The sequence below is a fragment of the Centroberyx gerrardi genome, chromosome 9 (assembly GCF_048128805.1).
Source record: "Centroberyx gerrardi isolate f3 chromosome 9, fCenGer3.hap1.cur.20231027, whole genome shotgun sequence".
In the NCBI taxonomy this organism is placed as follows: Eukaryota; Metazoa; Chordata; class Actinopteri; order Beryciformes; family Berycidae; genus Centroberyx; species Centroberyx gerrardi.
Genome location: NC_136005.1, coordinates 6,376,639 through 6,402,303, shown reverse-complemented (window position 1 = coordinate 6,402,303; position 25,665 = coordinate 6,376,639). Strand labels below are relative to the sequence as shown.

The 25,665-nt window shown below is 45.5% G+C and overlaps 1 protein-coding gene across 1 annotated transcript in view; it reads left to right on the top strand.

Moving 5' to 3' along the window:
- rnf13 (ring finger protein 13) overlaps positions 1 to 25,040 on the top strand; it is a 50,493-nt gene extending 25,453 nt beyond the window's left edge. The window contains exons 5-10 of the mRNA XM_071908068.2: positions 12,889 to 12,976; positions 13,905 to 13,995; positions 14,871 to 14,976; positions 15,200 to 15,293; positions 22,472 to 22,552; positions 24,312 to 25,040. Of these exons, the coding sequence (XP_071764169.1) occupies positions 12,889 to 12,976; positions 13,905 to 13,995; positions 14,871 to 14,976; positions 15,200 to 15,293; positions 22,472 to 22,552; positions 24,312 to 24,688 (837 nt within the window). The 3' untranslated portion in view covers positions 24,689 to 25,040. The remainder of the gene's footprint in view (positions 1 to 12,888; positions 12,977 to 13,904; positions 13,996 to 14,870; positions 14,977 to 15,199; positions 15,294 to 22,471; positions 22,553 to 24,311) is intronic.
- Positions 25,041 to 25,665: the final 625 nt, after the last annotated feature.

The window sequence follows — 25,665 nt, the reverse complement described above, 5'->3', positions numbered from 1 at the left end:
TTTCCCATCTTAAGCCTAGGTCAGACTACAAGACGGTTCAAATTTTGCCCGACAAGTGCAGCTCAGACTAAACGAGCGGTCTTGCTAGCCGTCCCGTCGGGAAGCTGTGCTCACATTTTCCCCTTAATTGTAAATACATTTATGAAATAGACGTTCTGTTACTTCTTGCTTGGAGTGACATTATTACAATCGATTAACAAATACTTTTTTGGCTGCTGGTCATTGTTTTGGGTTCTCGTAACTTGTCATGGTCATTTGTCATTATTTTTGCCAGTTTTATAGACTAATTAACCTATTAATTGATAATGAAAATAATTGTTAGTTGCAGCCTAGTTCACACTACAGGATAATCGGTCAGAAGAGTCCCGTCGGGCTTTAAATCGGCGTAAAAATCGTGTAGTGTGACCTAGCTTTTACCAACCGCAGCCAAAATTTTCAGCATTTGTCTGGTGGTTGGTGGTAATTTCCAGCTAACCTTGCTTCCTACCGCTGACTCACAGTAAGCAGAGCGACCACACGGCACCTGGGTTACTGACATGGGCTTTAGTCTCCCGTTCAAACAATGATCAAGGCTTTGCCCAGCTTCCTGCCCTCGCTCACTCAGCCTTATGACAGGGAATGACTGTGGCTGACTGGGAGTATGACTAGCCCTAGTGTGTGTGTGTGTGTGTGTGTGTGTGTGTGAGTGCGTGTGTGTGAGTCAGGAAATGCCATATCTCCTGTGGCAGTGTGGTTCTCTTTCCTTCTGTTGTCATGTCTTTTGCATTCTGTTGTGGCAACAAACAGCTTTGCCCGCTCCCCTTGCCTGAAGGACACACACTCACACGCACACACACACACACTCACACACACACACGTACATATATGCACAAAAACACACACTGAGAAACACACACAGTACACTTGGAGCCACAGATCAGACTCTGTCTCTGTTCCGCGCTCTCTCTCTTTCTTTCTCTCTCTCTCTCTCTCTCTCTCTCTCTCTCCCACACACACACACCACACACACACACATTTGCAGGCATTGCTCTGACCTCTAATTCATTTCTGAACACTGAACATTAATCTTAACTGCAAAACACCTCACCATATTCACACCAATTACTTGTGAGGACAAAAATGGCAAAAATGTCCTCACAAGTAGGCATTTTTGAATCACATGATAGAAGTACAACAACACACACATACAAACATGCACACACACACACACACAAACACACACACAGCACTGATGCAGCCACATGTACTCGGTAATTGGCTTTGTCTCCCTTTTAACACATTCACAGTTGTCTCTTTAACACCCCCCTGCAAATATGGACACACACACACACACACACACACACACACACACACACAGCAGTGCATTGCAGCTGTGCAGTGTTATCAGTGGACACGGCCCCTCCCTGGAGTTTCAATAAACTCTTATCTAATCAGCCGTCTGGACCTTGAAACTAAGTCTGGAGGAGCTGGCAGCCAAGGCGAGATATAATGAGGGTAATGAGGGCAGAGAGAGGAGAGGAGGATATAAGAGGAGGGGACGGAAGAGGAGGATCAAAATGGAGGAGAGGAGGGAGAGGACAGGAAGAAGGGGAGGTCAGAGAGAGAGAGATGGGGAGGGGAGAGGAGACAACAGGAGAGAGAGGGGAGATGAGAGGAAAAAGGAATAGAGAGGAGAAAAGGTGAGAGGAAAGGAGTGGAGAGGAGGAGGAAAGGTTAGAAAAGGGGGGAAGGATGGGAGAGGAGGAGAAAAGGTGAGATAAGGGAGAGGGGAGGAAAGGAAAGAAGGAGAAATGAGAGGACAAATGAGAAGAGAGGAGGGGAGAGAAAAGGGGAGAATAGTGGATGAAAAAAGAGAGAGATAAGGTTAGGGGAGGAGAGGAGAAAAACAAAGTGGCGAGGGGAGGAGAGGAGGAGGGCCTGATTAGAGCTGCTGTCAAAACAGCAGAGGGGGGGGGGGGGAGCAGACCAGGACTTATGTGTATCTGATGGTTCAGGAATCTGAACCACTGGAGGTGCGCCTGGTTCGTCTTTCAGACCTCCAAACAGCCTCGTAACGGAACACAACTTTTACACCGTATGCAAATCAAGCGCTCCTCAGTTTTTTATGTTTTTCAGAAGGTGTTAAATTTTTGTTTCGTCCAGGTTTGGAAATATGTAGAGGAGAGTTGGAGAGGAGGATGGAGGAGAGGGTGGATATAGATGAGGAAGAGGAGGAGAGGGGCATACAAATAGAGGAGGAATGGTGAGGGGGGGGGGGGATAGAGGAGGGGGATAGATGGAGGAAGAGGAAGATAGAGGAATGGCAAAGGTAGGGTGGAAGGACAAGGGATAGGAGAGGAGAGACAGATGGAGGAGGAGGAGGAGGAGAGGTAGATGGAGGAAGAAGAGGGGATGGGTTAAAGGAAGGAGGAGAAAGAGAGGGGTGGAGGAGAGGGGGATGAAAGAGGGAGGAGAAGGAGATGAAAGGCGGAGTGGCAGGGAAGACAAGTCAACAAGTTTGGCTGCAGCAACCCTTGAGAAGATTCTGCAGCGCTGGCAACACACACAAACACACACACACCACACACCCACGGGTGATGATGCAGTAATTACTGACACACACACACACATACAACAGAGAACATGGTGATGCAGAATAATTACTGAGTGTATCAGGTCTTCTATCAACACACTAGCGTTATAGATCTAGTATGGGAGGGTAAGGACAGAGTTATAGATATCTATGTGTGTGTGGTTGTGTGTGTGTGTGTGTGTTGTGGGTGGTTGGGTGTGTGTGTGATGGTTGGGTGTATGTGCAGAATGGTTTCATACTAAATGCTTTAAGAGATATAGAATGTAATACAGAAGTGGAAACCATACATTTTTAAGTATGAGACCTGTGTGTGTGTGTGTGTGTGTGTGTGTGTGTGTGTGTGTGTGTGTGTGTGTTAGATGGAGGAAGGAGAGGAGGAGAAAAGGTGAGTTAAGGGGAGAGGGGAGGAAAGGAAATAAGGAGAAATGGGAGGACAAATGAGAAGAGAAGGGGAGAGAAAAGGGGAGAATAGTGGATGAAAAAAAGAGAGGGATAAGGTTAGGGGAGGAGAGGAGAAAAACAAAGTGGAGAGGGGAGGAGAGGAGGAGGGCCATACATTTTTAAGTATGAGACCTGTGTGTGTGTGTGTGTGTGTGTGTGTGTGTAAATGCTTAGCATGAATGGCGCTGGATTCCCTGTACTCTGCGTCTATGCGCCCTGTGGCATGCGAAGGGTTAAGCCCAGTACTAGTGAGTCAGGCGACTCCAGGTGGCACCGTTTACACACCTCCAGTCATCCGTGACCAATGGGAGTCAGGCCTCACACACACACACACACACACACACACACACATCGATACTGCAGTGACCTGTGCTGGAAAACTACCACCACGCACTTCAACATCGTCGTCTTTTCTTTTCTTTCTATAATTGAATAATTGACTGGGAATGCATGCTTTTTTTTCCCAGCAGCACCCTCCTTCACATTCGTCCAGTTTCACACCTGCGAGCGGCCCGTTTCAGCCACAGTCTGCAGCTCCAACCTTCTTGCTCAAAGGCACTTCATCAGTAAATTCCTTGGTGTAGTTGCTGCTGAAACACATTTCGGCAGGTTTGTACGGACAAAAGGACACGTTTACGGCAAAAAATGAAGCACAGGTTCGTTGGTTTAACTAGTCGAATTCGTCGTACTCCAGACCCCACTCTGTAACTGCAATTGGTCTAAAACATCATCATTGGTTGTGTTGCCTTGTGGGAAAAGCATCTCCATTTCCTTTTCCAGTTCATTGCCTTTGTTTACATCTCCGTGCGAACTTGATGAAATGAATCGTTTGGATCTCTGCACCTTTATGACCGATCAAAATCCTCATATTCCCTCAGCCGTCTTTGTCGCTCTTTCACTGCAGCTGTTGTTGTTGTTGTGCTCTGAGTTCTTGTCACTGCTATTCCTGGTTTCCCTAGGTGACGGTTACCTCTTTGACCGTCATGCGCCCTCACTGGTGGAACAGTACGAAGCCATAGCGAGTATACATGCACCATATTCAGCTGTGTTTCTATTTCGGGCAAGTTTGATTTCGTCGTTAATATCCCGCCGCCTTAATTGATTATTGAGGTGAGAGTGCTTTTCGTACATGTTTTTCCCAGCTGGTCCAGGGATTCGAAACATCTGTGACATCTAGTCACAAGCCCACTGATCACTGACCTGTAGGCTGCCACCTTTTTCAGGCATTCCTGCTTAATCAGATAGCATGCTGTGCAAATTGACATGGAAAGTTGGGAGAGAGATGATATCTGTATCACAAGCTGGATTTGAATCCGTGACAACACAGAGTACATGGTTTGCAAATTGGCCCGCTGAGTCTCCAGCACGTCCCATAATGCCTCTCTCAGCCGAACTACTTCTGGCAAAATGCTCCCGTTACTCCTCTGTCTTTGGGAACTTAAAACAAAGCACTTCCTTCTTCTATAACCTTTCACATTTCCTGCTTCCCTTCCGTTCAAAGATGCTGATTTGCACTCAAACAACATCTAGAAATAACTCTTGTTCATCTGACTTGTGGGTTAAAGTGGGATCACAAGGACAGCTTTATTTTCTTGAGGAATTTAGAGCATTTCAAACTTCATCTTACATATGGCCCCTATATTTCATTCATATTCGTTTTATCAGGAATTTGTTTCTGCACATATTTTCGTTGAGATATACACATGCTTTGTGGCCTTTGCAGGGATCGAACCTGCGACCTTCCATTTATGGGACTGTCTCGCTAACCACCAGGCAGAACAGTTTTTTTTTAATCTGCATCATCGGTAATCCTTCCTGGTTTAGGTCAGATCTTACTGTTAGTGTTTATAGGAACAATAAAAATTCCAGCTCCATTCCTTCTTTTGCCAACTTCCGTATTCTGCGCTGGCTTTCCTTTTTTATACACTCGGACCCTGAAGCTTGAACTCGTGTTCGCACAAAGCGGAAGCGTGATAAGCAGATGCTTGTTTTCTAAAAGTTTCCCATCATGGCACCCTGTGGTGCGCCGACCACATTTTACAAATCTTGGCCTGCGTACTTGGCCTGCAACACAGACACTGTTTATACTAGAGGGTGACCAATTGTGGATTTTTGATGACAATAAATGATTGTCGTTTTTGTTGTTTTTTGTGTTTTTTGGAGTTCTGCAAATTAACTTAACGACCTCTCTGTAATGGGGGTTAGAAACACTATTTGAAGAATGTGTTCGTCAGGTAGAACAGAGAGAATTGCCAACAGATTTATCCCAATCATGATATAATAATCAGTATTGTGTAATTTAAAAACAGTTACTGAGAGACAAGACTCATGATATGATAAGATATGATACAATACACTTTATTAATCTTCAAGGGGGAAGACTGGATTGTCACCATACATAAAAAGACATATACACAATGCAAAAATCCACCCAAACACACCATTTAATACAAGATCATAGCGGGGAGAGCACAGAGCCTCATGACAATATAATAATCATATCGCTTCATCAAAACAAACACATTCCTAGCGCAGCAAGTTTACAAAATCAATAAATCCTATTCATCTGTGAAATGATGGTCCAAATCAATATCATCACCAACAGCAGCGACATGAACAGTGTCGGTGAACACTGTTATTTATTTTCAACACCGTAGAGCAGGACTGGCACTCACATCCACGATTATTATTGTAAGGAACAGCTCTAATTGGCCCAATAAAAAAATCTGTTGACCTGTAGTTTGTACTGGGTTGTGCACAGTTTAATAACCGGATAAACTCACACACTACTGAAAAATGAGGATGAGAGGTTTTTTATACGAGATGCGTGTCACCTGAAGATGTGACGCTTCACTTTTGCTGCACGGCACTTTTACACTTCTTGCACTTTGGCGTAAAACAGGCCTATATCTCACATAAGAAACCTAATTTGTCTGCTTACAGAAAGACTGAGCCTGGACATAAAATAAGGACGTCATTCTACACATAACTGGAGTTTAATTTAACAGAGACTTGCTAATTCATAATGAAATGATCCTGTGACTAACCTCAGGCTTCAAATATTTCGAAACTCATTCAGACATTTCAAAAAGGCCTTTGGGATTGTCCAGAGGAGAATTTCAGATATTAAACACTTTGCTCCCCTCAGCTGTCCCCTCCCTCAGCAACTAATGCCCTTGAGCAAGGCACTTAACCCCCAGTTTCTCCCATTAAATAAGCTAGGTGTGAATGTGCAGAACTGTATGAATGTGAAGAAGGATGTTGCTGAGAAAGATGATGGTGCTCAGTCAACTTTCCTTGGACAAATACAGGTTAAAAAAAAATGTAGACCTAGATTTTGTCCAGTAGTCTTGCTGTGAAAATGACTTAAAAGTGGCAGTATTTTTGACTTTTTCTCTGCTTTTGTGTTTGCAGCAACATCATAGTGAAGTTGAGTGTGTGCAGCGTCAAGTGCTGTTAAAGGAGAAAGGTTTTTGATGTGTAGTCTCGCAGGGATAACGGTAATTAAGTAGCTTAATGAAGGCGGTTAAATTGGCAGCAAGGATGGTGCTATTGCTCAGCGCGATGGTCTGCAGACGGGACAGGAGCAGCCCTCTTGTAACGATGTGTGTGTGTGTGTGTGTGTGCGCTTGCGGGCTTGTTTTTTGGCCACACATGCTTGTGCTCTATTGATTTCTTTTTTTCTGTGGGGTTCACATCTCGTTTGCCCTCTCTCCCTCTCTCTCTCTCTTTCTTTCTCCCTCTCTCTCCTCCTGTCTCCCCCTCTCCCTCCCTCCCTCTCTGCAGTCTCAGGAATGCTCTGAATGTCCTTATCTTTGCCCATGCAAACACAGGGTGAGCCAGCAGCAGAGGTTGAATTCCTCTCCAGATCCGAGGCAGACAGACCACACGCTGGCATCGAGACAGCCCACAGCCAAAACGGCTCCTTACATTAAAAATCCCCCTCCAACAGCACTTAACCAGAGACCCGCCAGTTTGTTGAGACTTGATACCAAGGTTGGAAACTTTTTTTTTTTGTCCACCAACCACAGTGACTGGCAAATCCCAAACTTCATTGCCTACTTTGACTTATTTTACCAGCCAACTAGATTTTTAGAAAAGAGTATGACCTCCACATTGCGGTTGGTTACAGGCCAAAGTGGCTAGTAGAATAGGGAACTCAAACTTGCCCAAATTTGGCTAGCAGCTACAGTTGGTTTCCCATTGTGGCCTTAGAGGGAATGTGTGCATGACTTGATTGTCAACAATGTGGCTAACCAGCATGTTGAGGCCTAATATGTGAAGTGTGAGCCAACACACACACACACACCACATCTGTGCCAAATAGTATTTGCAAATCATCTTTAGTGTTTATTTTAACCTGCTTGGAGTACCAGATGGGTTGGATTTGCAATACTGCAATACTGAAAAATGCAATGTGTGCCAGAAGGTATTTTAGACTGTTTGAAAGTCAATCTAGTAGACTGTTTTAGACTTTTCTGTGATTGACAACTTACCTGCCTCTGTGTGTGAATTGTCCAGGCAACACCACCCATCTGGTACTCCAAGTAGGATAAAACAAACACAGAGAATTATTTACTATTTCTGCTTGGCCCAGCTTTGACATATACCCATGCACGCACGCACACACACACACACACACACATACACACACTCACTATGCTGGGTGTAAGTTCTAGGCGATGAGATGTTATTCTCACAGGAGACCTGCGGTGGTGGTGGGGTGTGTGTGTGTGTGGTGGGGAGGGGGAGGGGGAGGGGGGGGGGGGACTGTCACAGGCCTGTCAGACTTAACAAGAATCATCTGCCAGCTAGCTCACTGTGTCTTACACACACACACACACACACACACACACACACACACACGAACACACGCACACATAGTGGTCAATGCTAACTAAAAACATACACATCCAGACGCAGCAGTTTGTGTGTGTGTCTGTCTGTAGTGCGTGTGTGTGTGTGTGTGTGTGTCCAGACAGACAGCCCCTAGACACACACTGTAGCCATTGATACCTCCACACAATACACTCTCACAGACAAACACATGGAATCACAATGCTGCGGCTGCTATACACCCTGCCTCACGTATGCCTGTGCATAAAATTACAGTGACAAGGCACAGACAAAAGACAGTCCTGTTCTGTGTTAGCCTCAATACACACACACACACACACACACACACACACACACACACACGGTTCACCCCTGTTAGGTCTGAATGGATTTCCTTACAATGTGCTTATAAAGTGGCCTAGCCTAGCCACTGATTGCTCAGGTTAGTGTGAGCACCCCTCCATTTATTATTTAGCAGAGCAGATGACATTCACGCCTTTCCGACTGTGACCTGAGCTCAACTGATTTTTTTTTTTTTTTTTTTTTCACCCCCTATTCTTTACGTGGTACAGCCCGCCCGCGCATCACTGTCTCACTTTCACTGTCTGGCGTTTGGCTGGGTGTTAATTTACCACAGGAGGGTGGCACATCCTCTGACTAATAATTGATGACAGCGTTTCCTCTGCGGCTTAAGGTAGCAGCGGTGTCGTTTTGGATTAGTTCGGCTGAAAGGACAAATCAACGCTCGGATTCTCTGTTATATATAATTAATCTGTGATGTTCAACGAATGCCGGGACTTATTTTGTGATGAATTGTTGTAATTTACTTTTTTGGTAAACCCACTTTCCCTCAACCTGCCTTGTCTACTTCTACTTCAGTTAGTGATTTCCGACATTTCCCAGAATGCCTTTCGACAACCCCCAGAGAACAGGCCTGAACTTTTTTGCGTTCAGTGCATGTAGGTGGAGTGAGCAACAGCGATGGCATCGTAAGAGCGAGGGAGCAAGAATTTTTCCAGTTAAGAAAAAGCGCAAGTTGAGCTCTTTACTCTGCGTGCAACATGTTGTAGCTGCATTGCATTCTGGTCCGTTGAGGCTACTGTTGGTGAAGAAATTGATATTTTTGATGATGTTTTAGATTGCTGAAAGAGTTTCTGCTGTTAAACTTCATTGTAGCTGCTGGAAATATCTCAACCTGACTTCAAATCATCTATGTTTGGCCAGTTATACAGAGGAATAAGAAAAATACACCACCAACCAAAAAATGGGTACAGAAATTAAAATACTGTATTTCACCAATGGCTTTTTTTTTTTAACAGTTTTTCAGTGTTTGGGTGGATTTTTCCTTTAATTCGGCTTATTCTGGTTCCACATCCGCCTCTGTTTCTGTCAAAGTTAAGCATCTAGTGCAGGTCGGAGTTTAAAAACATTGTTCTCCGGATGCCAAAACAGACCAAATCCATTAATTCTAAACAATAGGGCTTCTCTTTGTTTTAAATTTGGCTAAATTATACTGTTGCAACGTCTTGTTTTCTCTAGCAGTGGTGGTAGTGTTGTTTCTGTGGTGAAGCTGAACGAACACAGAGGAAAGACGGGAAGATGGACGCCTTCCTTCTGTATTTTATTTCATTGGATTTTGAGTGGCATTGACATGTCTGATAAAGAAAGAGGAAAAGTGCACTATGCCAAGTTTATTTCTGTCTTTGTAGGAACGCGTATTATGATTCATTCGAGGATTATATTGTCACATCCTATTTCCTCCACCACATCTGCTGAAAGCTCTCAGCCACAACAATGGCTGTGCAGGATGTGTAGCCTCTATACTGTGTCGTAGCCATAAAAACAGCCCCGCAGACGGAGGATCCTCATTACATCAGTTTCCCCTGCATCCATTCAGCGGCGCCCGTGGCCCTCCACTGCTGGGAACCCACTACATTTACGTTTTCAGTGCAACTTGGCTTTGAAAGTGTAACCCCTATGAAATTGGAGGTTGAAGTGAAAATAGTTTACAGAAACCCTGAAAGCCTCTAGCCTACTGCAGTGGTCTTTAAAAGGTTTTTTTTTTGGTCACTGTGTCCACATTCATGAAATCAGAGATGATATTTTACAGGATTTCAGGGTTTTTGGACATTTAACTTACCGTTTCCTTGCTTTTATGTGTTCCTGATCACATCCATGTACACATATTTTCTGTTTATGTGTAGGATTGTCTAACAAAATTTACTCTTTAGGTTACTAACCTTCTAGCCTCCAGTATTTTACTCACTTAACTGCACATTGTGTGTAGATAGGGCAAGACTTTTGCAACATAATATAGATTCAAGATTCAATTCAAGATTCAATACTTTATTGCCATATCAACAGAGTTGATTGGAATTTGTCTTAGTGAGCTCACTTAAACACAGACAAACACATAGAACCACTCACTTAAAAAAACACATAATACATTCAAAAAATAAGTAGTTCTGAATAGTTTCTTCATAGTCATAGAAACAGCCTCACAAATGGAAGATCCTGCATTTGCACACATAACATTTGTCCATTTCTGATGGCAGATTACTGTTTTTCTGCTTTTATGTAATCATGGCCACATTCACAATACACAGTTTTCTTTCAAAACTGATTTTGTAAGCTATTGTGTTATGTAACATTCAATTTACATTTTTAGGCTACCAACCTACAAAGCTACAGTGTTTTATTTATTTGACCTTACATCACAGACTTTTGCAACCTGATGTAGACCGTATCTTTTGACACCAGTTTCTCCAGAATAATTTGAGGACTGACTTCAATCTTTTTGTGACCCACTGTTCGACCTCGACCCAGACTTTGAACAACTCTGACCTACTGGATACGCTGTAATGAGAGTAAGGGGGTGATCTCGGATTTAAAAAGAAACTAAATTGCCTTTAGAGAGTAACAGCTGCACTGGCACTGAGACACCACACACACACACACGCACGCACACACACACACACACACCATATACTGGTCACACTCGGGTGCAAGCTGTAGCATCTGTTTTTATGCGGCAGTGAGAGGCTTAAATCTCTCTGAGGAGGAGAGGAGGGGCATATCTATGATTAATGATAGTGTAGACATGGTGGCATGTTTATGCAATAGTTTGGCAGAAACACACACAAGTGCACACACACACACACACACACACACACACAGCTACACACCTTGCCTGTGCCGTGCTAGCTCATATGAGGACTACAATCCAAAAGCCGCTGCAGGATAAGGCCACAGATTCCAAAACAAAATGGCTGCCAAACAGGAAATACTTCAACTTGAAATATGGGAATGGGAATCTTTTTGTTTTCTGAGGTAGTGCATGAATATGGATGAACGCTATAAAAGCTTAGGCTACTTCCTTTTACATTTTAAGCATTCTTAGCTGATACTTGCGACTTGCAGTGAGCGAGCAGGTCGGGGTTCAGTGTCTCGGTCAAGGACACGTGGCTTTTGTGGGGATCGAACCTGTGACCTTTCTCTAATAGAACAGCCTCTCTAACCATTAGGGCCACCCTGCCGCTTACGCCAGCCATGCGGTTTTGTTCGTACCCCCTGGTTTCCCCTTCCGATCATCAAATGCTTCCTGTTTTGGATCTTCAGTTTCAGCACAGTCAGCGATGGCAGCTTAGACCAGCGGCCGGTGTTTATCGGGGAGGCGGGAGCTTTCTGGGCGTTAAACGCAAACATCTCGTCTCCTGCAAGCACTTTCTGGGAAACGGGTCGTAAACAGATGAGTTGTTGGCGGAGATGTCGAACACTAACATGGAGCTGTAGCGCTCCTTTATCTGTGGTCTCTACTGTACTTCCTGACTCGTGTAAATTATGATCTGTGATGCCGAAAAAAAAGAAAAAAAAGAATACAGTGCAATTTATTGTCCTGGGGGAAATACAGTTTGCAAGGCCAGCACAGAAATTGGTTCAAATCAACAGTGGACAATATTCACTTACATAACCACATTCACAGTTAAATCATCAGTCCGGTCTTTCTAGTAATATCAACTCTGAAAGAACAACATACTCCGCACTCATCCGCTGATCCCATCCTATCTCCTCCCCCTGTTTTGGCGTTTTTGAGTGGAAAATGGCAGGAGAAACAGAGTATCATCACTCTATAGAGTCTGGTGCATTACTGGAACATAATGTAACACACCACTAATACAAAGTGGTGTGGTCACACAGGACAACCTTGTGGTATACCTCAACAAATGCATTAGCTTTAGGACTTAAGAGATACACACACAGCGGCAGGGATAAGCAAATAAAATATAGGGGGGGAAATCACACTAGCTGCAGATTACCATACAAGCCACATATTTTTAGATTGTTGGTGAATTTTAAAAATCTCTTTTTATTTTTGTTTTGCATGTCATCATTCTGGCAATATCGACTTTTACATACTTGGCTGTCTCTATCAGACTCAAAATTGGTAAAACTAAGTCTATAACAGGTATATTATCAGTAGGGATGCACGGTATCGGTGCCGATACCAGGCTAAAATGGAATATCGGTATCGGAGATTTTACCCAAGACTAAAATCTGATACCGAAAGCCATGAGTAACATGTAAGAAATAAAAGCAAACTGTCTTGATTTTATGCATTTGTGGCATATAGAAGCCTGTATTTCTCAAACAGTGGGAAAAACAAGGATTTTATCTCAATAATTTTGTCCACTGACCCCAAACTAAGGAAGTAAGCCTGCACTGTTCAGTAAAAGTAACGGATCGGATCGGTACTCGGTATCAGCCGATACTTAAACTTTCATACTCGTAATCGGTATCGGCATTGAAAAAGTGGCATCGGTGCATCCCTAATTATCAGTATGTTATCAGACGGTATCATTGTTTTTAAGTCTTCTTCTCGTAGCGTAGTAGCAGCTAACATCAGACCCCAAAACATCACTTTTAGCACTCTACAACAGATGCATGCGTCCACTACAGGACGTGTGTTTGATAATAGAGGCACATTAGCTATGAGTTCCTGACTGACAATGCTGAGCACAAAACGTTTTGTCTCCCGACAGGTCCTCAATGCCCAGAAAGCCGGGTACAAGGCTGCCATTGTTCACAATGTGGACTCTGAAGACTTAATCAGCATGGGATCCAACGATCGTAAGTAACCTCGCCTTTCTCTTCTGTACGTCAACACACAAACATAAAGCACGGGCACACAGTCGCCTCCTCATATGTCTCTTTGTTGACAGAGGATATGGCTTTGTTTTTCTCTTTAGCCCAGGCCGGAGGGAGCCAGGATAGCTAGTCAGATCATCTGCAGTCAGAAACCCATCTCCAGCCCCTGATGTTGTTGAGGAGGAATGTGATGCCCCGCAGCACCTTAGCGCTATCCGAAGGGATTACCCCGGCCGTGAATTCACATTGCCCCTGCTCTAGACTAGATTTATTAGCTACTGTCGTATGAGGGTGTCAGGAAACGTCTGGGTTTTCTTTCACTCCTGTCTCACCTTCTGTGTCAGGCCCCCCCGTCCTGACTTGGGTGGGTGGGTGGGGGGGGGGGGGGGGGGTGGCAGAGTCATGAATTATCCAGAAGGCTTCTTGTCCTGGTTAGTGTTTTTCAGTAGAGCACATCTCCCAATCTGATGTTTTATACATTTGTTATCGCCAGTTGTCAGACAGATTTCCCCTGCCACCTCGGATCTCTTAGCCTAAAAGCTGTTAATACGTCCACGCAGTTGGACATGAGTAGCATCACAAATTCGCTCCTAAGCGTTTGGGCGCCATAGACACACAAAACATAACCTTTTGAGAATGCTAAATGTTTGTGGTTGGTCAAATTTGCAGCTGTTCCGTGAGCCCTTTTGAATAACTCATTTCAGACTCCAAAGCAAAGTCGATAGATATTTAAACAGCGGTTCCTTAGTGTGCAACAAACAAATCCTATTTTTGTATTCCTCTGATGGCAGGATTTTCATTTTCATTTCCAGCCCGAAACGTAATGTTTCATGATCGCTCGAGGGAGCAGAGCATCGATACACAGTCACATAATGTATTAATAGCACTTTCCTCCTTTCTCCTTTTTTAGTGGATGTTATGAAGCAGATAGACATTCCATCTGTGTTTGTGAGCGAGGAGACTGCCAACTCTCTGAAAGAAGACTACACATATGACAAGGGGTAAGTCTAGACCCAAATCTCGCTTTTCCTGCCAGTCAATATCGCGTCTAAATCGAGCCCATGGCAGTAGAAGGCACTCAGAAGCAGCTCCCCCTTCAGAGTGCTCTCTTAACAATTCTGTCAGTATAATCATTTCGTTAAGAGGCGACTACTTCTATTCAGCAGCCTCACTCAAAATCGCCGGGCCGTTCTTCTCTGCTCTCCAGCTCTGGGATACGAGTTTGATGTTATATCGTTACTTGATAATACCTACAACGTAGCGCGGTGATATTTCAAGGCAGAGGATTGGTCTTGTGATGTGTTGTCACTTTCTTAGCGCTGCTGCTGCTGAGGTGATAATCTGGTAATGAAATGTCTGGGTCTGTCAAAAATAGCCCAAAGCGCACACAGTCGCAGCACGAGAGCCCCGTTTCTCCGCTTTGATATCAGCCGGTGTGTATGCTGCTTGTCAGACAGATACCTTTACAAGTACATTCGGGTCATTCCCAAGTCGTCTGCGCAGGAATGAATACCGAGCGTGGTATGTGCAAGCGTTTCGTGGACCAAATTAGCCGTAAAAATGTGCGTTGTGAAGAACGTTTTGTTGTAAAAGCAGGGTTGTAAATTGGTGTTACAGCCCCGTAACCCATTATTTAACAGTGTGAAATCTCATTAGGCAGATAGAGGGGCTTTTTTTGTGACTTTGCAGCTTGTTTAACATGAATGACACTAAAATGAATCTTTCATCGCGGCAGCCGTCGACGATGAGCCGTAACGAAACGCTGCCATCATCATGCGGCCTCTGTGTAGGTCACTGTCATTCAGCGTGCGTCTAATGTCTGCCAACACCAAAGATTTATGTTCTTATTCTTTTCCGGCTCTGCTTGTTTCGCTAGGGGTCATGTCGTCCTCATGCCAGACTTCAGCCTGCCGCTGGAATACTACCTGATCCCCTTCCTCATCATCGTGGGAATCTGCCTCATCCTCATTGTTGTTTTCATGGTAGGTAAACTGAAGCCAGCCTCGTTTTAGCTCGGTGATGCGCTCCCTGTATGGAAGGAAACGACGACAATGATGCTTGAGGTCCTAGCGGTCTCCTAAGGAATTATTACGCAGTTTTTAAGGCATACAGCGACATTACTTTCACTTCAATCCATTATGTATATTTTAGAGAGAGCTTCAGAAACGATTTAGATTGGGTCTCTTTTTTTTCCATTGTGCCTAGATCACCAAGTTTGTCCAGGATCGACACAGGGCTCGGAGGAGCCGCCTGCGCAAAGACCAGCTGAAGAAACTTCCCATCCACAAGTACAAGAAAGGTATGGAAACATCTCAAACACCTCAGCTCACAGTGGCCATTTCTTTGGATTCAGAACAGACGGCACACTCATTGAAATCTTTGTTTTAAGTAATTCAAGCAGGAATAAACCTAATGCAATCGACTTTGAATGTGTGGACTGTTTTCTAGTTTAGAGGTTTAAAGAGTTACAGTTGCCACATTATCAATGTACTGTATATGTGGGTGTGTCAATATGATGACAAACTATAAAAAGTTCACTTCATTTTGTTTACCAAGCTTTGTTTATCTCACACTCTGCTTCAACAAGATTGTAAAGCTTCCCTGAAACTATAGATTGAAAATCATCTCTATCAACCTTCTCCTGACCGTAACCTTTGACCTCGGGGTTGGTAGAGATGATGTAAGCTGTCTTTTAGTCCTCTGCCGTGCTGCTCTTTGTCACATGATTTGGTCCAGGAGAGGGATGTCATGAATGCGTTATGACACATTAGTCCTCCCCGGAGCTCTGCACCTTAGAGCTAATCGGATTAATACGGACTTGATTTTTCCACAAAGCCCTCCCCAGCAGATTAGAGTTCCTCTCTGTTGAGACGGGACACATGGCTGACGCTGTGGAATGTAGCCTTGTTCGTGCCCCTGGCTGGGCTAGGTGGAAAAGTGTAGTCTTAGTTTATCTCAAACCTGTTGAGCAGATGTACTGTATGTGCCACTTGTTTGAAAAGACAGTGGGAGGAGTGGGAAGGAGGAGAGGAAAATTGGAAAGGTAAATAGCTGTGTGTGTGTGTGTGTGTGGTTCAAGAGGCGAGGGGTTTGTCTGCTACACCTCTGTCCGGACTTTAGCATTTGACTACAAAGTTCTGGGGCCTTCTTAGTTTTCCGTCTCTGGCTTCCCCCTCTCTCTTGGTACAAGGGTCAGTCTGGATATAGCATTGTTTTGCAATGCAAATCCCTTTTCTGCTATGGTCTGTGTACAATGTACTCTGTGCATTGTGTACTTTTGGAATTACTTTTGAAATACATTGTGGATTTTTTTTTTTTTTGGTGCACTGAAAGGCATTGGTGGTAGTTACAGGCCGTCTTCCCTCTGGCAGTTGTATTGTGTCGAGGTTGGACTGGAAAGCCCCTGACTAGAATCAGCTGTGCAGGGAACACCGGGGAGCTTTATAGAGAATGGGTGGCACATACTAAGTAGCCCCATCGCAAAGCCGCTAATTGGGGGGGGTTTATGAGCCGAGCTCCTCCCCCCCTGCCTGGCAGTAACAGATGCACGTGCAACAGCATGGAGAGGCAAGTTGAGCAAAACATTACTGAAAGCGGTGTGTGTTGCTCAGATAGCCATTTTCGTCACGTCAGGCTATGTGGTTTGTGCACAACGGTGTGCGTCTGCAAGCGACAGCCAGTCTGACTCATGGTTTCCACTAGATTCTGGTATAGTCGACCTTGGCCGCTGCAGGGAGTTCAGATGTCCAGGAAACGGCGTCCGGGGCGGCGTCTACGCTCCTGTTAGCTGAGTCAGAGGGTTTGGCGACACGAGCAGGGGACACCAAATCTCTACCTAATCACCTTTTAAGCCCTGCACTCTGGAGCAATGCTAGCTTGGCAAGGAACCGAGTGCCCTGTTTTTGATCATGGGGGGCTGTAACAAGAGGCCCTGCAAGCAATGGGACAGCCCATCTGTTGTCTAACAGGGTTATAGGCTGAGTGTGTTCCAGGTAAGAGGAAGACCTTTAAATAACAGGAATGGCGTCTGTTTAGAGTTTGTAATGATGCCTTGTCGTAGGGATGAGAACGATTACATCACTAGTCTGTTAATCGCTGATGTAATAGTCGGCAATAGAAATAATAGCATGTTAAACTAAATTTGCCATAGATAAAACTGCTAAAGCAAAACTGCTTCCCTGGCTTATGAAGGAAAAAAGCTTAACTCACATATTTTAGATGTCTTCAACTTCCAGGGGAAAAACTCACCAGGGTTTTATAGAGCTTGGATTTTTTAGACACAGACAAGAGCTGTCAATCACATCTCTTTTTTGACATCTTTGTATTTTTAGACTAGTGGGTTCCATAACTTTATTATTTGCCAAAATTAGTCAAAATTCCCATCCCTGTTCTGTCAAGGCCTGCCATAGGTGAAGGAGTACATCAGCCTCCCCCGGTGATTCCTCGCTGTCTCAGCTCAGCTAACACTGGGTAAGCTGGCACGGCCCTCCCGGGTGGAAAGGCATCCCACTTCACTGGCGGCAGACAAAACACCACGGCCTCACCGTATATCCACGTATACAGGAGCAAGAAACGGAGCCGCTGTTCGGTCGCTCAGCTGACCACCGGTGGCCATTGTGTACAGCGTGCCGATATGAACGCACCCGTCTTTTATATTCATTTCACAAGCCGCGTGTTGTGAAACGTCAGGTATTTTTAGCCGTCCGTGGCACCGCCGTGTGACAGCTCAGTGCCGCACACGGCCGAGTCCCTCTGATGCTCGAGTCTCACCGCTGCCACTGCCGCTTCTTCCCATCCTGAAGTTTTCGGGCAGCGTGCCCAAACTGCGCGTTGGTGTGTGTGCAGTACAGTGTGGGAAGGAGGCCTAATGGCGCCCTTGGCCTCAGCTAAAACGGATAATGCTGAGCTTGGACTCTGGGGGCTTTGAACAGATCCAGCCATAGTGAACGGGAACATTGTGATGCTGTGTTAGTTTTGCTTATAAGTACTGGCTTATGTTGAGGGAGCAATTGATTCGATCATGATCCATGATGTCTGATTCTGTACTGTAAGGGCGGCGTTATATTTACCGCAGAGGAAGATGCACAAGCAACATCCTTTTACTTTGGACTGAAGGCAGTAAGTGTCGTCTTAGTCGGGGCAGGACACAAACTTGATGTTTACCAGCCAGCTACAGTTTTTTTTTCTCTTTGTCCTCTCCCCCGCTTTTCTGAGCATCTTTTTGAGGCCTCGTCACGTCAGCCACAGCGAGGCAACTTCCTGGCACTGGCGAGATGTTCTGATGCGTCTCACTCCACTGGTGTGAATCAGAGACTTTAAGAGGTTATAATTCCAACAAATGTGCGATACGGGTCTTTTCTGAGTGGGTGAAGACATTTGGGGAAGATGTTAGCTAGCTGATTAGCCGTGGCCTTGGCTGCTGCTGCGCTGGCGGGATGCCATTCTGCTGATGTGTGCATCTGCCCACCACCTACTCCCCCCGGCTGAGGAGCCCAGGCTGGCAAAATCAGTCATCTGTCAAATCACTGCTGCTAACACTTTCTCAGACCGGCTTTTATATAGTTCTGTTTGTTTCGTTTTTTCTTTTGCCTGTTTCTAATTTATGCCTGACTTTTTTTTTAATGTTTTTGGCTTTCTTTTTTATTTGTTTTATTGTCTGTAAAGCACTTCGTAACTCTGTGTTGAAAGGTGTTTTACAAATATAGTTTATTGTTATTACTACTTAACAAAAATCAAACAATATGCACTGAGCTCAAGACTTAAAAGGACTGTTCCACCAAAAATACAACAAATTCATATATAGGCCCCAGGTGATGAAACATGTGTTTGTTGGAGACGGAGATGGAAGGCGTTGGATGATGTCAGACTCACATGTACATGTCACATGTCACATGTCAGACGGGAGTCCACAGGCAGAAATACATACAAGAGTACAAAAGGAGTCTCTATGGATGGTGCACAATGGCTGTTGATGAAAAGCACAATACCCGCGTAATTGGCGCACAATACCAGTCTGAGCAGCACGCACCATAAGATCTGTGTCAATGTACAGGATTATGTAATACCAGCTGCCACAGCTGTCGGCGTACAGCGCCGCTCTGCCGTTATGTCGACTCGCGCGCTGACTTTATTGCAAGGCCTTGCGTCATCCCCAGTGAGGCTGTAAAGCTTGACGTTTGACGGCGCTTTTTGGGAGGCGGAGAGTTTCGCCAGCAGACGACTGGCTAGCGGGCGTGGAAACCTCAAACCTCGCACCGACACACGCCGAGTGATGGAAGAAGAGAGACAAATGAACCGACCGAGGAAACGAAGGGGGGGGGGGTTGTTTTTCCCCTTCTCGAGCGTTCAAACCGAGCTGGTGCCCCTTCGCTCCGTCTGGGAGAGGCCGGGCTCTCCCTCTGACCCCTGACCTCCAGTCTGGTTCCCTCCCTGGGTATGATGAGTCACTCCGCCCCTCCCCTCGGCTCTGTGCTCAGTCCAAGCCTTAGGCGGGGAGCCGACACACACACGCGCGCACACACACACACACACACACACAGAGCAGCTGCAGTGGCTCGGCCGTCGGTGTGTGAGGCATGTTGATGTCGATACAGAGGAGCTCTCTCTTCCTCTTAGTCACAGCACACTGGCCTCAGCGCCAGTTGCCACTGTCTGGTTGGCTCAAGCAGTGGCAAGCTGTGCAGAAGCTTTTTTTTTTTTTTTTGTTTTTTTTTTGTAACTCAGTTTTTCTCTCTCTCTCTCTCTCTCTCTCTCTCTCTCTCTCTTTCAGTCGTTCTCTCTCTCGCTCATACACACATTCACTCCTCATCTGAAGTTCAGTAGGACAGCGTGGTTCCTCTGAGAGCCAGGAATGCTGGCAGGCTGGCTGACTAATGCAAAATGGAGGGGAGAGGACGGCGCCGGCTTTTAACTCGTTTTAAGTTGTGCTACTGGCCCCGAAACTCAGATGTAAGGGATTCCCAACATCTGAGCGGTATGCAAACTGGCAAAACATTAACTGGCTGTTATTGATTGCCCGGGAAAAATACCTTCCATTACCCGGCTTCAGAGCCGACTGAACTTAAAACATGTCTAACAGAAAGCACTTCATATAAGGGCTTGGTAGGACAGGGGTAATTGCCCATAAAGACAGTCTTCATATTAAAAACCCCAGTGGTGGGATGACTGCATCTCCCCAAGAGCAGACGACAACCGTTCATTTTCTATTTTAACGCACACTGCTCTTTAATTACGAAGAAGACGAGCTTGACGCGTCCCGTCAGGTGTCGTCGTCAGAAGGAGCCCATTTTCATACTTACCTTCTCCAGACTCCTGAAACCGAATCCTCGGCTCTCACGCGAGGTTCATCGTAACGACATTACTGAGCCGACCCCTCGGTAGAAAACTCGGAGAGATGCGGAGTGAGTAATGTCCACAGCAGCCTCTTTGATCTGCAGCAGTGGTATAATCCGTTCCGTGAGAAGGGATGACCGGACCAGACTGTGAATTATACTCTGCTGCAGAATGCTGCACTGCCCCGTTTCTCACTGGGACAAAATACTGGGCCGGCTTGTTTTTGGGAAGAAGTCTTTCGGCTGTACGCTCTAGACAAGTTAACAAAATATCTTGAAATATCTCGAAGAGGTGTCAGTCTTTTCCCGGTGTCTGCGTCTTTCGAAGGTGCTACCTCTGGAGTTACGGTGCAAATTAAAAAATTCACACTTGCGCTATCAGGGTCACAATCACTTTATTTAAGTACAGTGGAAGTACAGGTTTTTGCATTGGTGGCATTGGAGCAGAGGCATACTGACAACTTAGCATAGTATCTATCAGTAGTACAGACTGTCGAACAATAGGACCTCACAGACAGTGCAAAGCAACAGCGTAAGACATAACGACAGACGCTAGACTATACATATACACGCCACATTCAGTATCTTTCATTATCTATCTCCCCAGAGCAGAGTCTCTGGGTTCAGCGGGGCACTGGACTCTCTTTCTCAGCTTCACTCAGAATAGCGCAGTCAGTGCCACAGTTCAGCGTTTCCTGAGTGTATGCTGGATCCATGCCTGCATAAACGTTCCCTTTCTCTCACCCCTGTGTCCACTGGGTTAAAGGCCTGGGACAGAGAGAGAGAGAGGGAGGGAGAGAGAGAGGGAGAGAGGGAAGCCGGGTTGGACTGACGGAAAGAGAAGAGAGTAAGGTGTTGGACAAAAGATGGGAAAGATAGTGATAGGGATGGTAGGAGAAGGAGAAGACTGAAAGTGAGAAAGGAGGAGGAGGGAGAGGTCGAGTTGAAAACATCGCCTCCAGATTTAAGTTGCTGACGCTCGGGAGAGAAAAGGAAGGAGGAGGAGGAGGAGGAGGAGGAGGAGGGAGGGGGCTTTCGGCGATGTGACTCCCCATCCTTATACGGTCACATGCAGCCCTGGCACCGGCACACAGAGAGCCCGGTCGGGGGGAAAACATGCTCATTTAGAGCTTACATAAACACACCGGCCCACAGCCCTGCGCCTCCCTCCTCCTCCTCTTCCTCCCCCCCCCCCCCCCCCCCCCCCCCCTTCCAGCCAAGGGAAGGGAGAAGAACGCTGTGGAATTTGAAAGGGAGTGCGTTGTGAAATTCCTGGGCTTTTAGAGCACCGAGCGTCTTTTCCACCTCTTGTAACGTCAGGACTCAAAAAGGAAATGCAGCGCCGGCTTGTTTGGCTGACGCTCTACCTGCTGCCTGTGGATTGGATGGGTGGAAGCGGGGGAGGAGGAGGAGGAGGGGAGGAGGGGGGGCATTTCGGGAAAGGTGACGCAAAGAGTGTAAGGGAATGACACTCATCAAGCAGTGGGGTTTGTAATTGCTTTATGTCATGGATGAGCCTGACGTCATTGATATTAAAACAACCAGTTCCTGAAGTTGCAGTTTGCTGACTGTAACTCACCATTTAAAGTGTGAAGTGATAATGCTGGCTAATGGGCTGCAACTAACGATTATTTTCACTGTCGATTAATCTGTCGATTATTTTCTCGATTAATCGATTAGTTGTTTGGTCTATAAAATGTCAGAAAATGGTGAAAAATGTCGATCAGTGTTTTTCCCAAAGCCCAAGATGACGTCCTCAAATGTCTTGTTTTGTCCACAACCCAAAGATATTCAGTTTACTGTCATAGAGGAGTAAAGAAACCAGAAAATATTCACATTTAAGAAGCTGGAATCAGAGAATTTTGACGTATTTTTCTTAAAAAATTACTCAAACCGATTAATCGATTATCAAAATGGGCTGTGCTTTACCAGTGTGGTCACTGCTCTGCCCTGGTATTGGCCCGGCCATCCTCTATACACTCATAAAAAACCCACACACAAGCTCAGGCTTCATATCTTTAAATTGTGCTGTTTGTCTTCTTATGTACAGCATATGTGTCCTTAATTGCTCTGTAAAGCACTTTGTGACGAACCTGTGTTGTTAAAAGCACTTAATGGATAAATTTGACTTGTGTTTTTGACCCAGGGGACGCCTACGACGTATGCGCCATCTGCCTGGATGAGTATGAAGAAGGAGACAAACTCCGAGTCCTGCCATGTTCTCATGGTGAGTCTGACCGGTTCAGCACTACCCTCGTGTCCCAGAAACCAGCCGTGTCCTTAAATCCGCTCCTGTCCGCTGCACAACTTGATCTTCTCAATATCTTACAATCTATAGGCAAACCAAAGTGAACATGTGCATGTGATGTAGAGCTCGGTGGCAGGCTGTAAAAGGTTAGATCACACTCCCATGTTATTGCTTAAACTGTGACCATACGTGCCATCTGTCCTCCGTGGTTCAGCCCCTTTTAAGATTAGCTCCAGGGTCCAGGATGTAAGAGTGCGGTGACATTAACCGAGTGAAAGCATCTGTGTTTGTAAATGCTGCATTGAAATGCCTTAATGCAGTTGTTTTCAATCCTGGGACCCAGAGTACTGCTGGTTTTTTTAACATACCAGTTAGATCGTTGGTAGTTAATTCACGTGCTGTCCCAGGTGTAAACCCGTCTCTGATTAGATGGTTAGAATGAAAACCAGCAGGGTTCTGGGTCCAGGATTTAAAACCTGAGCAGCATCCTTTTGTAAAATCCAACTGTAATTTCCCTTGAGCATATTATGAAGGTTTAGGCTCACAGATGGTAAAATGTTTGGTCTTCTTCCTTGAACTGTGCACACTTCAGAGAACAAGTGAAGTCCATTCAGCTGTGCACTGTAGGGATGCACCGATACGATACTGGTATCGGTATCGGTGCCGATACCAGGCTAAAATGGAATATCGGTATCGGAGATTTTACCCAAGACTAAAATGATACCGAAAGCCATGAGTAACATGTAAGAAATAAAAGCAAACTGTCTTGATTTTATGCATTTGTGGCACATAGAAGCCTGTATTTCTCAAACAGTGGGAAAAACAAGGATTTTATTTCGATAATTTTGTCCATTGATCCCAAACTAAGGAAGTAAGCCTGCACTGTTCAGTAAAAGTAATGGATCGGATCGGTACTCGGTATCGGCCGATACTTAAACTTTCATACTCGTAATCGGTATCAGCATTGAAAAAGTGGCATCAGTGCATCCCTAGTACAGTCTGAGTGCAGCGGTGAGATCTGCTGCCTGCTAGATGCTTTCTTAGACAGCTGCCCCAGTTCTTTGATGCCAAGCACCGGTTCGCTTTTGTGGCATTTCTAAGCGAGCAATTCAGAGGCACGCATCTGCACTTAGTCATTACACAGGCAACGAGTTTACTAAAGGGCTTTCAGAAAAAAAGTAAATCTAATTTAAAATGTTTAACTGTTATGTAAATTGCACAAAGATTCAGTGCAAACCTGCTAATCCAGACATTTGTCACAAATCAGAATGTCAACATGAAATGGTTAGCTTTGGGTTAAGATCTACTTAATTTATTAACAGTGTGGTGATAAACAAAGCAACTTCTTAGCTGCTCTCGGTAGCATATATGAACGGATTAACGTGCCTCTCTTGATGTTGTGGAACAGCTATACGGTATTTCTGCACAAAATCCTACAATCCCCTCTTTATAAGACCATTTCGTTTAAATCCTGTTTGGCTTATAGAATTTATAGGGTCCATTTCCCCACTCATGACACATTTCTTGCATATTGTACTTTTTCTCCCACTTAGTAGATATCAGTATCCAGTAGATTGCCCTGTTCTCGTACGTTGGCCTTTGCTCTGTAAGTTACAACCACATCTGGGGACGTCAAGGGAAACGCCCGTGTCACGAATGTGCACTCTGACCTACAAGTTGGCTGCTTATCAGGCGTAATAACCTTTTTCCCCCCTGATTCTGTCTTTCTTGCCTGCAGCCTACCACAGCAAGTGTGTGGACCCCTGGCTGACCAAGACTAAGAAGACGTGTCCGGTGTGCAAGCAGAAGGTCGTCCCATCGCAGGGCGACTCGGACTCCGACTCGGAGGAGGGCGAGAGCGGCCCGGAAGAGAACGAGGAGGTGTCGGAGAGCACCCCCCTGCTGCGCTCGCTGGCCTCCACCAGCGCCCACTCCTTCGGCACCATGTCGGGAGCGTCGCGCTCCGAGCAAGAGCAGGAGTCCTCCGAGTACGAGGACGACGAGCTGGACAGCAGCGACAGCGAGGAAGAGGTGACCGTGGAGACCGTGGTGGTCCAGCTGCAGCAGCCCTGCTCCGAAGGCCAAGACCACGACCACGACCTGCCCCGCGCTTGACTCGCGTTATCGGACTGACCGGTCTCTAGGCCCCGCCCTCCCCGACCTCATCCACAAGCTCACGGCAGCAGAGACTCTCGTTGGGGGGCTCGAATAAAACAGATTCATCGTTCAAGTTTTTCTGTCACTGCTTAAAATATATTTTAATGTATCCTCCCCAAAAGTTAAAATACAAATCACAGTAATTGTTTTATTTTTAACCTGATTACGGGGGACTGGGTGAAGTGCTGACTTCCAGTGTGTGTCTGGAAGACAGCAAGGCAGTCAGCATGTCTTAGGGGCTAATTGGCAGATTTGACAGGACTGTTGACACTGCGATGTACAGTAGACAGTTATACTGTACTCCGGTTAGTCACTATAGGGCGATGCACAGATGTCCTCCATGGTCCACCCACTGTAAGAGGGTCCCAAGGTCCTGGACGCAAGATTGGGCTTGACACAAACTGAGTAAAAGCATTTGTGTATATAAAATGTATAGATCACCATAAGTTTCATCCTTACCTTCGATTATCTTGTAGCCTACGTGTCAGACGGTGAGGAGGTCTCATTATTGTATATACATACTCATGCTGCATAGACTGATCTCAATAAAAGCGCTATGCAGCATCCTTTTTTTGTAAAAATCAAACTGAAATTTTCCATGTGAGTATAGGAACATTTAAAAACCACCGGACTGTGGTTTTGCCAATTTATTTCTAGCCTGATATCCAGGAGCCTAGGTGTCTCCTCTCAGCGGGTTTCGTGCCACGACTGATCTGTTACATTGACACACACTGACAAAAACACACAAGCCAAACCAGTTCTAGAGGTGCATTCGGCCAAAGGATGTGCTCTACACGCGTTGTTCAGTCACGTTATGTTGTGGTTATACTAGCTGAAAGGGTGGAAACACTTCATTTCAATGGTAGCTGTGTCCACACGGCCTGTGGTAAACTTCATTTGGCTGCTCCAGACTTTTCACTTCCTTGTAACACGAG